Source organism: Pecten maximus, chromosome 4, assembly GCF_902652985.1.
Source record: "Pecten maximus chromosome 4, xPecMax1.1, whole genome shotgun sequence".
In the NCBI taxonomy this organism is placed as follows: domain Eukaryota; kingdom Metazoa; phylum Mollusca; class Bivalvia; order Pectinida; family Pectinidae; genus Pecten; species Pecten maximus.
In genome coordinates, this window is record NC_047018.1 from 6,121,336 (window position 1) to 6,137,353 (window position 16,018).

Consider the following 16,018-nt stretch of genomic DNA (forward strand, 5'->3'; position numbering starts at 1 on the left):
TGTATATGAGATTCAGACCTACCTTTTCAGAAGCCACGGCTGCCATTTTAGATGCTCCAACTGTAAATGATGACCATCCCTACAAGAGACACATCTAATGTTAACTGAATAGCAATCATACCTCTATCAGTATGTACATGTGACACCTGTACCTAGCTATAACTTTCATTAATTTAACTGGCTAAGCAATACAAATTAATCTTCTCACTGTATCCATAGATGTAATATATAAATAACAGTGAAATAATTAAAATATCCTGATCATTACAATATATCACAGTGACATAAAATACCCTAATACCTCACTTACACAATATTTATTACACAAATTACAAATGTCAATATAAATGACATCTTCGCTAGCCAAGGTTTCTGATTACTTTACACTCAACGAACCCTTGGCAGATATAGTTGTCAGTTCTGACACTCTAATGGGATTTGAAATTACCGCCTTTTACGCATTAAATTTTCGACCAATCAAAAGGAGCATTACTGATGTACTTCATCAGTGGTGTTTATAAACACACATGGAGGCTTGTGTCATTTTGATGAGATATGTGATGAAAAACTTTTATCAATTGATCAAACACTGTGAATGTTTCCCCAAAGATTGTACGTCTCTGTATTTAGATACAATGCCATGACATAGTCGACATGCATGCTAGCTCTGTACTGGGCCCCGCAATTTTTGTTTACTGTGAAACCAAGCCTGAATGTAAAATGCGATTTGATTGGATACCCTGGGATTCCAGGGCACGATGGTTTAAATAAACACAACAATATCTGCCAAGGGTTCGTGAGCTGTAACGTAATCAGAACCCTTGGCTAGCGAAGATGTACAAATGACTACTTACAGATTGAATAGAGGAAAATGTGTTTTCAAAGAAATCATCATCCCTTTTAGTCGGAGTCACCGAGCTTCCAAATCCGACATACTTCCCTCCCTGGCTTGGTGGCAGGTTACTGGAAATTAATAAGCTTATCTTTACACTGCTCGTTTAAGATTACCCTGGTTATCTCCCCTTTAACACAGATTACTGACAAATGAAAGTAAGCAAATTCAATAACATAGTAATGAACGAGTTGAAAGGGAAATACTTCAGTAAAATTAATATTTACAGAAAAAGTTGAGAGGGAAAAATAGTCAGTGACCTTGACATAACCCCTGAACCTGGAACTTCTATCCCTCAAGGAATAAAGCAGCTAGACTGCTGACAAATGTTGGAGTTATGTACATACAGTAGTTATGTACATGGTTACCTACAAGACAGACAGAGAGTAAGCCTACACTCCCCCCGGTTTTAACAGTACAGGACTAACAGGTTTATATGGGAAGAATTCAAACTTGTAACACTGAACAAGGTGAGAGAGGTTAGTACATTTCTTTATTAAAACAAAACATATCCTGGTTTCTGATTTGCTGTACCCTATTTTCTACCTCAATGACAAATCTTAAGGTTGCTAAAGATGTTGCCTACTTTTCACAAACAAGTATAATGTTTGTATGATGCAATTCACTGTACCATCATGTGTGTATGTAGATCTGTATATTTTTAAGTAGTAATCATTCCCTAATTCCCTGTCCTCTGTTTATATAACAAAATGTCTCCGTAGACAAGCTTTCTTTAGATCCTATTTCATTGGATTTTATGCCTCCACCTGAAGAAGAACTTCATAGATTTCCAGTCAACTTTCTTTTCAACTCTTGATCTTTTGCCTCCAGAATATATGACACCTCCCAATCACACAACATTGACCAAGCAGGAATCGCCAAATCAAATTAGGATAAATATATTCATATATATATATAATTGTATAAGGAAGGAGGACTTCATGTCCAAAAGCACTCAAACTCAGTTTGAAATTCAGCCATAGCAGGGATTATTTTGGGTTAACAAATGGATGGGTCATTTTCAAGAAAAAGAACTATCTGTAATATAATCTATGGTCCATTTATAGAAATTCAAAGAATTTTTTCTGAATCGTGTGGATCATTCAGCAAAATTGTTGACCAATGGCACCATGGCCCCTCCAAAATGAAAAATTTCATAAATTTTATAAAATGGAAATCTTTGTCATATTATGGACAACACATAACTACCCAAGTAAGATATATTTGTAAACATTGGTCGAAACAGAATTTTATCAGACAGATATGAATTTTGAAATGGTGATATTAACACTACGTATACCTTTCTCTGTGAGGTCACAATCAATGGGACACCAGGAGGATATCACTTATGACTTCATATGTACAATTAAAGACTTTCGTATATCACAACCAGTACTGGATTTTAAGTATCATGTTTTGATGCCTACACACTGTCATCTTCCTAAGACAAATGATCAGAGGAGCACTGGGGTATGAAGGGGATACAACACGGTCCGAAAATAATTACATGAGTGATCTTTGTGCCTCCATTTGCCTTGTTGCAAAAATTACTTTGCCTTTTCATGCTAATTTTCTTGATAATTAGACTTTTTGGAGAAAACATGCAATTTTTCAAAAACAGCGATTATTTCAAAAGAAGAATGAAAAAAATGCCACAATTCTCCATAAATATTTAGTGATTACACAGAGAATCCTAATTTAGTTGAGAAACTTTACCTACAAGTAAAAATTGATTATGATAAAAGTTAGATTATAAAAGAATAAAAGCATTAACTTACAATGAAAATAAAATAATCCAATGCATATATATAATTGTCATTTTTCTTATGCCACATAAAGAGGAGTTATCTCCCCTACCTCTGTTAAGTAAAATTGTCAGATGAAATTCTGTTTTGTTTTTCTGTCTTTTGGTCACGATACATGCAATCTCAAGAATTACCACTTATGACATGGTGTCATCACATGGTGTCATCACATAAACAATTAGTGAAGCAATATCCTTATATCACATTAATCCAGTACTGGATATCATGAATTTTTGGATTAAATAAAAGTCTCTTGTGTGAAGACATGATTACTCCTACATCAGCTATTAATTAGGATGATATAAAAACTTACTCTGGACGCTGAGCGTTCTCTTGTTGTACTCTATCAAAGAAACCATCCCTCTGCCTCTTAAATTCATCACTGAAAGATATTAAACGTGAACATTGTAATACACCAAAATATTGTTTTTTGTAATAGAAATGTACAGGAGTATCAAGAAAATACATGACAAATTACCAATATATCCACGAACTTCACAGTTTATATAATACAGATGACAAAACTAAACACATTATAGGCCATGATATATTCTAAAAAAAAAATTCACTAAATATTGTCCTTTTTCTTTACAAAACATTCTGTAAATTAAAGAAAAACATCAGACTTTAAAATTAATTTCAGCACTACAAACTATATTTGAATTAAACACACTGAGACAAGTTATGTAATAAAATGGTTAAATCATGTCTGTAACCCTGGTAAAATATTGGCGACAATATAACTCTTGGCAAGAGAGAACGTCTCTTTAACTCGATCAGTTACCCAGTAAGCATATGACTAGTAATCCAGACGTCCAAATTTATTTAATCATGCACTCTGCTACATGTCCATCCATGGTTAAACAATATGCACATAATACTCTTTTATTGAAAATGTCACTATATATTTACAATACCAGAAATCTACAGGAAAAGACTAACATAGGCCTAGCATGTTGTCCTATCTCTTTTGTCAATACTTTAATGTAATATTTTCAAAGTAAGAATACATTGCTTTATATTTGTTGTATTGACCATAAATATTTGAAATTAGATTATATTTACCTATTTGCCATGTCTTTCTGGTAACTCTGGTTATCGGAGTAGCTAAAGTCTGTGTTGGTGTTGTCCGAGTACATCCGACTAGAGCTAGACGATGTCTTTAGTCCAGCTTGTGGCAGTGCTGCTACATAGTTCCTTGCTGATGATGTCTGGATGCTCCAAGTTCTGCCTTCAGCCTCTGTAGCAATCTGATTGAACCAGGAGATATGTGTGTAATCTTACCACATCCTTCTACCTTTACTTGAAGAAAATCTTTAACTTTTTTTTATTTGTATATTTTAAAACAGAATACCTGCATAGTGTACATGGTTAAATCTAACACAAACAAGTGATCCATTGGCAACCACAAAGTCTAAGAAAGAACTTTCTGAAATATATCAATAACAAATTTCAATGTCAAAATCCAAGATGGCCAACTGTCAGACACTTTGTTTTCCAAATCAGACCTTAAATTTAATGGACACAACTATGGATAAGTTGGCTGGTAATTAACAGACAAAATTTTGTACATACATAAGGCACCTCATGCTCTAACTGTACATTTTGAAATACAGAATGAGAGTTGACTACAGTAATAGCATCTTTTTAATTACCTTGTCACGGTACAGTGCTGCAGCTTTGGAATTGTACTTCTCGTGCATAGACATTCCCTCTCTATAGTCAGCCTGGGACTTGAAAAAATCTTTTGCTTTCCTGTTTCCTCCTACTTTCATTTTTTCAAGCTCAGAATCTTTCCATTTATCCATAGAAACAGAGCGTACAAAACTGAGTAAGAAAAAAAATTAACAATTATATTAACTGTAAGAATTACGCAGTGTGTCTGTCTTTTACACTAAACATTACACATGTACAGTATATAATGTGTCTGTCTGTTACACTAAACATTACACATGTACAGTATCTAATGTGTCTGTCTGTTACACCAAACATTACACATGTACAGTATCTAATGTGTCTGTCTGTTACACCAAACATTACACATGTACAGTATCTAATGTGTCTGTCTGTTACACCAAACATTACACATGTACAGTCTCTAATGTGTCTGTCTGTTACACCAAACATTACACATGTACAGTATCTAATGTGTCTGTCTGTTACACCAAACATTACACATGTACAGTATCTAATGTGTCTGTCTGTTACATTAACATTACACATGTACAGTATATAATGTGTCTGTCTGTTACACCAAACATTACACATGTATAGTATCTAATGTGTCTGTCTGTTACACCAAACATTACACATGTACAGTATCTAATGTGTCTGTCTGTTACACCAAACATTACACATGTACAGTCTAATGTGTCTGTCTGTTACACCAAACATTACACATATACAGTCTAATGTATCTGTCTGTTACACTAAACATTACACATGTACAGTATCTAATGTGTCTGTCTGTTACACTAAACATTACACATGTACAGTATCTAATGTGTCTGTCTTTTACACCAAACATTACACATGTACAGTCTCTAATGTGTCTGTCTGTTACACCAAACATTACACATGTACAGTATCTAATGTGTCTGTCTGTTACACCAAACATTACACATGTACAGTATCTAATGTGTCTGTCTGTTACACCAAACATTACACATGTACAGTATCTAATGTGTCTGTCTGTTACACCAAACATTACACATGTACAGTATCTAATGTGTCTGTCTGTTACACCAAACATTACACATGTACAGTATCTAATGTGTCTGTCTGTTACACCAAACATTACACATGTACAGTATCTAATGTGTCTGTCTGTTACACCAAACATTACACATGTACAGTATCTAATGTGTCTGTCTGTTACACCAAACATTACACATGTACAGTCTCTAATGTGTCTGTCTGTTACACCAAACATTACACATGTACAGTATCTAATGTGTCTGTCTGTTACACCAAACATTACACATGTACAGTATCTAATGTGTCTGTCTGTTACACCAAACATTACACATGTACAGTCTCTAATGTGTCTGTCTGTTACACCAAACATTACACATGTACAGTATCTAATGTGTCTGTCTGTTACACCAAACATTACACATGTACAGTATCTAATGTGTCTGTCTGTTACACCAAACATTACACATGTACAGTATCTAATGTGTCTGTCTGTTACACCAAACATTACACATGTACAGTATCTAATGTGTCTGTCTGTTACACCAAACATTACACATGTACAGTATCTAATGTGTCTGTCTGTTACACCAAACATTACACATGTACAGTATCTAATGTGTCTGTCTGTTACACCAAACATTACACATGTACAGTATCTAATGTGTCTGTCTGTTACACCAAACATTACACATGTACAGTATCTAATGTGTCTGTCTGTTACACCAAACATTACACATGTACAGTATCTAATGTGTCTGTCTGTTACACCAAACATTACACATGTATAGTATCTAATGTGTCTGTCTGTTACACCAAACATTACACATGTACAGTATCTAATGTGTCTGTCTGTTACACCAAACATTACACATGTACAGTATCTAATGTGTCTGTCTGTTACACCAAACATTACACATGTACAGTATCTAATGTGTCTGTCTGTTACACCAAACATTACACATGTACAGTATCTAATGTGTCTGTCTGTTACACCAAACATTACACATGTACAGTATCTAATGTGTCTGTCTGTTACACCAAACATTACACATGTACAGTCTAATGTGTCTGTCTGTTACACCAAACATTACACATGTACAGTATCTAATGTGTCTGTCTGTTACACCAAACATTACACATGTACAGTCTCTAATGTGTCTGTCTGTTACACCAAACATTACACATGTACAGTATCTAATGTGTCTGTCTGTTACACCAAACATTACACATATACAGTATCTAATGTGTCTGTCTGTTACACCAAACATTACACATGTACAGTATCTAATGTGTCTGTCTGTTACACCAAACATTACACATGTACAGTATCTAATGTGTCTGTCTGTTACACCAAACATTACACATGTACAGTCTGTAATGTGTCTGTCTGTTACACCAAACATTACACATGTACAGTATCTAATGTGTCTGTCTGTTACACCAAACATTACACATGTACAGTATCTAATGTGTCTGTCTGTTACACCAAACATTACACATGTACAGTATCTAATGTGTCTGTCTGTTACACCAAACATTACACATGTACAGTATCTAATGTGTCTGTCTGTTACACCAAACATTACACATGTACAGTCTAATGTGTCTGTCTGTTACACCAAACATTACACATGTACAGTCTCTAATGTGTCTGTCTGTTACACCAAACATTACACATGTACAGTCTCTAATGTGTCTGTCTGTTACACCAAACATTACACATGTACAGTCTCTAATGTGTCTGTCTGTTACACCAAACATTACACATGTACAGTCTAATGTGTCTGTCTGTTACACCAAACATTACACATGTACAGTCTAATGTGTCTGTCTGTTACACCAAACATTACACATGTACAGTCTAATGTGTCTGTCTGTTACACCAAACATTACACATGTACAGTATCTAATGTGTCTGTCTGTTACACCAAACATTACACATGTACAGTCTAATGTGTCTGTCTGTTACACCAAACATTACACATGTACAGTCTAATGTGTCTGTCTGTTACACCAAACATTACACATGTACAGTCTAATGTGTCTGTCTGTTACACCAAACATTACACATGTACAGTCTAATGTGTCTGTCTGTTACACCAAACATTACACATGTACAGTATCTAATGTGTCTGTCTGTTACACCAAACATTACACATGTACAGTCTAATGTGTCTGTCTGTTACACCAAACATTACACATGTACAGTCTAATGTGTCTGTCTGTTACACCAAACATTACACATGTACAGTCTAATGTGTCTGTCTGTTACACCAAACATTACACATGTACAGTATCTAATGTGTCTGTCTGTTACACCAAACATTACACATGTACAGTCTAATGTGTCTGTCTGTTACACCAAACATTACACATGTACAGTCTAATGTGTCTGTCTGTTACACCAAACATTACACATATACAGTCTAATGTGTCTGTCTGCTACACCAAACATTACACATGTACAGTCTAATTTGTCTGTCTGTTACACCAAACATTACACATGTACAGTCTCTAATGTGTCTGTCTGTTACACCAAACATTACACATGTACAGTCTAATGTGTCTGTCTGTTACACTAAACATTACACATGTACAGTCTAATATGTCTGTCTGTTACACCAAACATTACACATGTACAGTATCTAATGTGTCTGTCTGTTACACCAAACATTACACATGTACAGTATCTAATGTGTCTGTCTGTTACACCAAACATTACACATGTATAGTATCTAATGTGTCTGTCTGTTACACCAAACATTACACATGTACAGTATCTAATGTGTCTGTCTGTTACACCAAACATTACACATGTACAGTATCTAATGTGTCTGTCTGTTACACCAAACATTACACATGTACAGTCTCTAATGTGTCTGTCTGTTACACCAAACATTACACATGTACAGTATCTAATGTGTCTGTCTGTTACACCAAACATTACACATGTACAGTCTCTAATGTGTCTGTCTGTTACACCAAACATTACACATGTACAGTATCTAATGTGTCTGTCTGTTACACCAAACATTACACATGTACAGTCTCTAATGTGTCTGTCTGTTACACCAAACATTACACATGTACAGTCTAATGTGTCTGTCTGTTACACTAAACATTACACATGTACAGTATCTAATGTGTCTGTCTGTTACACCAAACATTACACATGTACAGTCTAATGTGTCTGTCTGTTACACCAAACATTACACATGTACAGTCTCTAATGTGTCTGTCTGTTACACCAAACATTACACATGTACAGTATCTAATGTGTCTGTCTGTTACACTAAACATTATACATGTACAGTATCTAATGTGTCTGTCTGTTACACCAAACATTACACATGTACAGTATCTAATGTGTCTGTCTGTTACACCAAACATTACACATATACAGTATCTAATGTGTCTGTCTGTTACACCAAACATTACACATGTACAGTATCTAATGTGTCTGTCTGTTACACTAAACATTACACATGTACAGTCTAATGTGTCTGTCTGTTACACCAAACATTACACATGTACAGTCTAATGTGTTTGTCTGTTACACCAAACATTACACATGTACAGTCTCTAATGTGTCTGTCTGTTACACCAAACATTACACATGTACAGTCTAATGTGTTTGTCTGTTACACCAAACATTACACATGTACAGTCTAATGTGTTTGTCTGTTACACCAAACATTACACATGTACAGTCTAATGTGTCTGTCTGTTACACCAAACATTACACATGTACAGTATCTAATGTGTCTGTCTGTTACACTAAACATTACACATGTACAGTCTAATGTGTCTGTCTGTTACACTAAACATTACACATGTACAGTATCTAATGTGTCTGTCTGTTACACCAAACATTACACATGTACAGTCTAATGTGTCTGTCTGTTACACCAAACATTACACATGTACAGTATCTAATATGTCTGTCTGTTACACCAAACATTACACATGTACAGTATCTAATGTGTCTGTCTGTTACACCAAACATTACACATGTACAGTATCTAATGTGTCTGTCTGTTACACCAAACATTACCATTCCAATGTCTGATTTCATCATAACAGAAGACATAGCTGATGTTATTTTTGTATCATTATATGCTATTTTAAAACAACATGAAATACAAGATTTGATTAATAAAGATACCTGAATATCCAAGGTTCAGGCAATCTTATTTCAAATAATGTGAATTACTTAATAATAAGTGTAACTATACAATTAGTTGTTACAATTTACTATTGTTTTTGAGATACAACTGTACAATACATTGTAGCTAGATTCCACTTTATCTAGACTAACATAATGACACATATTTTTTTTAGATCATGATGTACCAATGGTCATTACGTAATAAGAGTAATGATATAGTAATACTGCATATATATCCATCTTACCTGAGATGAACACCCAAACCTCTATGCTTTCCAGAACATTCTAGACAAATCCAGATTCCATAGGTGACACTCACCCACTGGGGATTGTGGGCTCCACATTCAAAACAAGACTGTAAAAAAAAAAAGTAATAACACTCAAAGATAAATTTTGTTGATATTTGTCCAGCTTTCTTTCATTATACAATGTATTTGATGACCTATATGTGACTGTCAAGGGTCAAGACCATTCATTTAAACAAGTCTGAGTCTTCCACCTCAGCTCATGATCACGAAGCTTGACCTCAAAGGAAGAAAACTCGCATACGTATACAATAACATTAAATAACTTTACTAGTCTAAATAATAACCAAAATGGTGTACAGAAGAAAGGAAATCTCATTGCATACCAACTGAAAAACCTTTTTACTTTGAAGATGTAAAACCATGAAAAATATCAATTTTTGCTTAAACACACGAATTACGTGTGTATATAAAATATTGTAGTTATCTACAATAAAATCTCCACTTGATAATATATATGGAACACTCTTGCTTAATGACTTTGTTGCAGGTGAGACAACAAATGTTCCAAACATGGGTCAATTACATTTTACATTACAGTAAAAACCCGTTATTTCGCCACCCGTTATACCGCCAAACTCACTTATCGCCATGAATTTATTCAGAACAGATTTCCTCCCACACTAAGGCTAATGCACCTGTTTTACTGCCAAACTCGCATACCGCCATCCGCCATCAAATTTTGAGAACAAATGGTAAAAATGACATCATCTTAACTTTGTTGATATCGCCAAATAGAGCCCAGAAGGATGTGTGTTTATATGTTAATATTGTTACGTGACTGACTGTCGACTGACAGATAATTAGCTGTACACACTAGTACTGTGAGCATGTGCACACACATAAAATCAATGAACCATGGCTAGTGCTTTGTGGTCTTTCTTTAGGTAAGTTTCGTAAGTTATGATGAATAAAACTCACTTTTATGATACCGCTACATGCTTTGTTAAAATATCATATGGGACTCTGTTACTCCAGAGACAACAGTAAGATGTCAGATACACAGAGGTATGTATTACGTGATGACGCAACGTCAACAATACCTGAAACCCCGGACACAGATCTAAAAACATTACTCGCGCGAATTCATGATGATCCGTGGTCAAATTTCTAGAACACAAGCATTCTACAAACTCAGGTTTGAACAGAAAACCTGATATACTGCCAAACTTGTTATATCACCAAATTCACGGAGAACAGAAGATACTGATATAGCGAGATTTTACTGTATATAATTCAGAGCTTAAACCACTGTACTTGTATATAATGTGTCACTTATAATTGAACACAAGCAGGTCATCAGTGAAGTATATTGATTGTTATTATTCTATTGTCGTTTTTATTCATGAAGGTAAAAAAAAAAAAGACATACATTAAAAACTACATCACAGTCAAGTTACATAACATACATTAAAAGAAACAGTACACATGTAGCTGAACTGGACAGGGTCCATCATCGGCAACCAGATAGCTCAATTGGTAGAGCAGCTGGATATAGTGTTCGGATGTCCCAGGTTTGAACTCCGGTCTGGCCATGCATTTTTCCACCTCAACTACATTTGGTGCCTGTGACCAAACCTTGTTTCAGGTGAGGCGAATACTTGACAAGGGGATACCCGAACCTGGGTTGTGAGTTGTTAGGTCTTTGGGGTCTAAGACATTAAAAGGGAGGGAAGAGTGTAACAGAACAGAACCGGGTTGATCATTGGTGACCCGATAGCTTAATTGGTAGAGCATCTAGCTAGCTAGTGTTCAGAGGTCCGGGGTTCAATCACTTTTTTTCACTCCTTCTTCACACAGACTGATAATTTTTACTCATAAAAAGTTTGGTATCACAGAAAGTAAATAACATAAAGATATATAGTTAGATGTTTTCATAAATAGTTTTGTAATACAATGTATAAAATTTCAGGCTGGTAAACCTTTACCAAAGATGACCTATGGAAGCTTTGTATAATTTATATCATTTCCAATGTGGTCCTCAGAAAAAATATTTTCAACTATATATAATCAAGAACGAAAGGGAGAATCTTTAGTTAGAAATTCTAATGACTGAAATTTTGGGGTAATGGTTATTATAAAAAGACAAAATTGTTTTCATGTTCCTTGTTATTGTGTCCATCAGATGATTTTGACGTGAAATTTAAACTGCTTTTGTATACTGAAATTAAATCAAAGGAATCCGGTAAAAAATTGCAGTCTGGCATGGTAATTAAATTACCACCATATTTTTATTCACTTTTAAAGAAATGGACTATCATTAATAATCGATACATATATGAATGAAAATTATCAAAGTAAGTATGTGATTTTATCATTAGGTACTGATTCAGCATTATACGGCTGGTTTGATTTACTTCATTGCACTCTTCATGCAGTTCTCTGGATTTTATCCCCCTGTCAAACACTAAATATTAAAGAAACTGGATATCACTCTTCGTCCCTCCCAGAGCATTCTAAATCATCGTATTTGTCACATTTGTCACTCACTGTCCAACGAAACATATATGGCAAGCATAATAATATATATGTATCAGTCCAAACCTCATCATTAAAATTCAATGTACAACAATATTGAAGACGGATCGTGATCAGCTGATCGAGACTTTTAACAAATCACTTACGAGAACAATCGAACTTACATTACTCTCATCTTTGATCCTCAAATCTTTTAAAACTCTTCTGGTTCTTGGACTGGCCATATTTCCTTTCTATAATAAGCAACTTTCGTTTTTTATATCTTTCAAGTTCGGTTAGATTACTGAAATTATTATGATGAGTCTGGTGAGTTGTCAGTTTCGTCCACCATTGACATCGGCATATAAAGCTATCATTAAAATTCTCGTATTAAATTGTTACGTTTCTAAAATGTTTATGATAACTAATTGATCAGATCTATATTTGAAAAATAAAGGTTGACCTTCAAAATATCTTGCAGAACACGCGAAATATTGTAAAACCTACTATCGATTGAACTTCAACAAATTACGAAACTGTGGCTACTTGCAGGTGCTTTGAAAAAAATGGCGGCGCTGTATTTGCAAAATACATTATTACCCCTGTAAGATGGAAACAAGCCATAAAAAGACCAAGAAGGAGGGGAAATTTGACACTCATCGTCCGTATAAACTAGGTGACTGACTGTCTGGAAAAGATGTCAAATTTGATATCCGAATTTTTAAGTGATGCATAATGTAATTAAACGATGCCGGCTTAGACATTGGTCAAGAATGTAAACAATCGTAAGAACATAAACCATCCGCCAGTTTTCAGTATCCAGTGGATTAACGTGGTGTCGCTATGTATGACGCTTTTGTATAACAGCACTGTATTTGGTGTGTGTGAAAAATATAAACTAGGGACCTGTTCGTTTATGTAGACAAATCGGTTCGTCAGTTTTTAAATGTAATATTTCAAACATATATCTTGACGGACCTGCATATATTAATACAGGTCTTGGGAGTCTTTGTCAAGGCTCGTCTGAAAGCAATATAAAATCATCAGGTTCGTCTTAAAAAAAACACTTAACAAATGATAATAATATACATTAAATAATATTTAAATTTCTAATATAATTAGGTTTATTGATTGTATGTATATTGAACATGTATTTGTATATATTTGGAATAATAAAATAATTTTTGAATTGAATCAGGTCCGTCTTTATTCCATAAACGAACAACATCGGTCCAAATGGTCTGTCTTGGACAGCAAAAACGACAACGACATAGTTTTATAGTTATAAAATTCAAAAGCAAATATACAAATTATATTGATATTGATAGGGAAAACAGATGTGAAAAAAAAATATTTTGGTCCTTATACATTTTAAATGTCATGTCTTTGACTCGGTATACTGTACATGTACTGTTGAAAATAATAATGAGGCAATCACAAAGTTCACACCACATTTGCTCAGTTATATTGCTTAAATGATGTATATATATATATATCATGTGCATGTTGTTGTTTTTTGTATTGTAGCTCATCAGACATTATGTGTCCGGGCCATCAACTTCAGACAGAAATCTATTTTTGTGAGTGTGATTTTGACTTTGGAGTCACTTGCTACAATACTGCCATGTTTTATTCAGTCAGTATATGCATTGTATAAGTAGAGAATACAGCTGGTCACCTAACTAGTCCAGACTAGCAGGGATTTCCCATTAGCCTAGTGGTAAGATGCTTGCCTTGAGAGCAAAAGGTTGCTAGTTCGAAGTCCGGCATAGGCAGGGTATTTTTCGTAACTAATTCCTATTACAGAATAGCATTGAACTAGCAATATAATGTCATAGTTTGATATTCAGTGTAGACACAATGAACAATACCTAGCTTCTGTAAAATTTGAAAAGTTATAATCATAAAACACAATTAACACAGCTTACAAGGTATTTTGTTGTAACATGCACATTCATGTTTACAGGGATATGTGGAACTCACAATCCACCCACTTCAGACAGACTTGAGACGAATCAAAATTAACAGCAAGCAGTGCAGTATCCTTAAAAAAGTGTATTCTCTGATTTATTTGAATTCATGCTCTGTGCAAAATTTATAAAATAATAAGTCATTATCCAAATATTGTGGAATGAGCAGCATGCTATCTGAAGAAAAACTACTATTTTACTTCTCTGTAATTCTAATAAATGGCTAAAGCAAAAATCATCAATGACATCAGATTGATGTTTATGAAACCTTTTAAATTTTGAAATGAACATCCTGAATATCTTGATATGGTTTTACATTATTTTAAAATTTCTCATTTCATTTTATTAGTTAAAAATACTTGTTAATCTCCAGCTTAGAAAAAGCAATGATTGCCTTGAAACTTTTATCTGGAATGTGGAAATATGCTACAATGGTAACTATAAAGCTATAGGTAATATATAAAAAAGGCAACTTTGTTTAGAATTTATATATATATATTCTTAACACTGACCAGAAATTTTCCATGTGTCTGCCAATGACCAATGGGAGGCCCGCTTTCTGTACAATGACCCCACTCTGGAGATTTGTCAGGAAGATGGCAAACAGTAAGTAAAAACATACACATTGTACCTACATGATTAAATGTATAAGTAAATATAAGTAGTCGGTATAAAATAGATGTGTATTATCTTTCATTTGCTGCATATACCTTGCTTAGAAATCAATATTACATATTAAACCAGAAATGGATCGATTTTTAGTAAGAAACAATATTATTTCAATTTAGTTTTTAATTTAGAACACTTGTATTATAATACCTGGTTAAAAAAGTTTTCAATTTCCTTCCAATTTCAGAAGGAATCTGGATTTCTTCCAGAATTGTCATCTGAAATCCATGCTTGGTGTGGACCCGGACCAAGGAAATGGGGAGGTCACCATCAAACTGCCTGTCGAAGTCTTCCCTATTGTTGCTGGTAAGCTTTATTTTTCTGACTTATAAGTAAATTATGAGTTATTATTTATTTGGGTGTTCCAGCTATCAAAGTACAGTAAAAAGTCATGAAGTTTCAGTTATGATATCTATAACCTGTATATCATATCTAGTCTAGACAATTTGTAATATGTCTGTATTGTTATACCAGCACAACAAGTTGTAAATTACGAGTCTATCCACAAAAATGGGGGGGGGGGGAAACCAATGTTTTATCATTAGCTAAATGTTCACAACATAAAAAGGGAGATAGTAAGAGATTGCACTTTTTAGTTTTTTAAGACAGCATACTTCTGGAATTTCAGATCTGAGACCAATAAAACTTTGTATAGAGTTTGCCCTGGAACAGCCGAAGGGTGGAGTACACTTTGTGGTACCAAATATTGAGGGCACGCTGGCAGAGAAAGCTGCACACATGTTCACATATAAACATGAAAATTCTTCAAGGTTTGAATGAAGATATTTACTTAATCCAAGATATTTTGATCTCCACATTAGTGTTATGATATCTGTAACATGTTTTATAGAGTTTGTTTTGTCAGTCCGTCCATCTATCCGTACGACCATCTGTCCTGATCATCACACTTTTGCAAGACTTTCAATAATTTCACATTTATTTTTTGTGTTAAAATCTGAAGGAGGAAATTTAGGTTAGACTTTGCTTGTTGCTCTATTTCAATCAAAATGCGAACATACTGTCACATTCTCTAGTGTAATAATTATATATAGAAG

At 34.2% G+C, this 16,018-nt stretch overlaps 2 protein-coding genes across 7 annotated transcripts in view; one reads left to right on the plus strand and one right to left on the minus strand.

Annotated features, from left to right (window-relative positions):
- LOC117325057 (ADP-ribosylation factor GTPase-activating protein 1-like) overlaps positions 1–12,682 on the minus strand; it is a 46,589-nt gene extending 33,907 nt beyond the window's left edge. For all 4 annotated transcript variants that reach the window (XR_004532122.1, XR_004532121.1, XM_033880981.1 and 1 more), the window contains exons 1-7: positions 12,510–12,682; positions 9,808–9,917; positions 4,353–4,524; positions 3,763–3,947; positions 3,011–3,079; positions 855–963; positions 23–79 (exon numbers count right to left, since the gene is read on the minus strand). Coding sequence is in view for 2 of the 4 variants with exons in the window: in XM_033880981.1 (XP_033736872.1) it covers positions 23–79; positions 855–963; positions 3,011–3,079; positions 3,763–3,947; positions 4,353–4,524; positions 9,808–9,917; positions 12,510–12,569 (762 nt within the window). In the remaining 2 variants the exon portion in view is untranslated. The remainder of the gene's footprint in view (positions 1–22; positions 80–854; positions 964–3,010; positions 3,080–3,762; positions 3,948–4,352; positions 4,525–9,807; positions 9,918–12,509) is intronic.
- A 209-nt stretch (positions 12,683–12,891) lies between these two features.
- LOC117325058 (transcription initiation factor TFIID subunit 2-like) overlaps positions 12,892–16,018 on the plus strand; it is a 30,975-nt gene continuing 27,848 nt past the window's right edge. For all 3 annotated transcript variants that reach the window (XM_033880983.1, XM_033880982.1, XM_033880984.1), the window contains exons 1-6: positions 12,892–13,000; positions 13,852–13,904; positions 14,291–14,363; positions 14,810–14,900; positions 15,151–15,269; positions 15,592–15,733. In XM_033880983.1, coding sequence (XP_033736874.1) covers positions 12,934–13,000; positions 13,852–13,904; positions 14,291–14,363; positions 14,810–14,900; positions 15,151–15,269; positions 15,592–15,733 — 545 coding nt within the window. In that variant the 5' untranslated portion in view covers positions 12,892–12,933. The remainder of the gene's footprint in view (positions 13,001–13,851; positions 13,905–14,290; positions 14,364–14,809; positions 14,901–15,150; positions 15,270–15,591; positions 15,734–16,018) is intronic.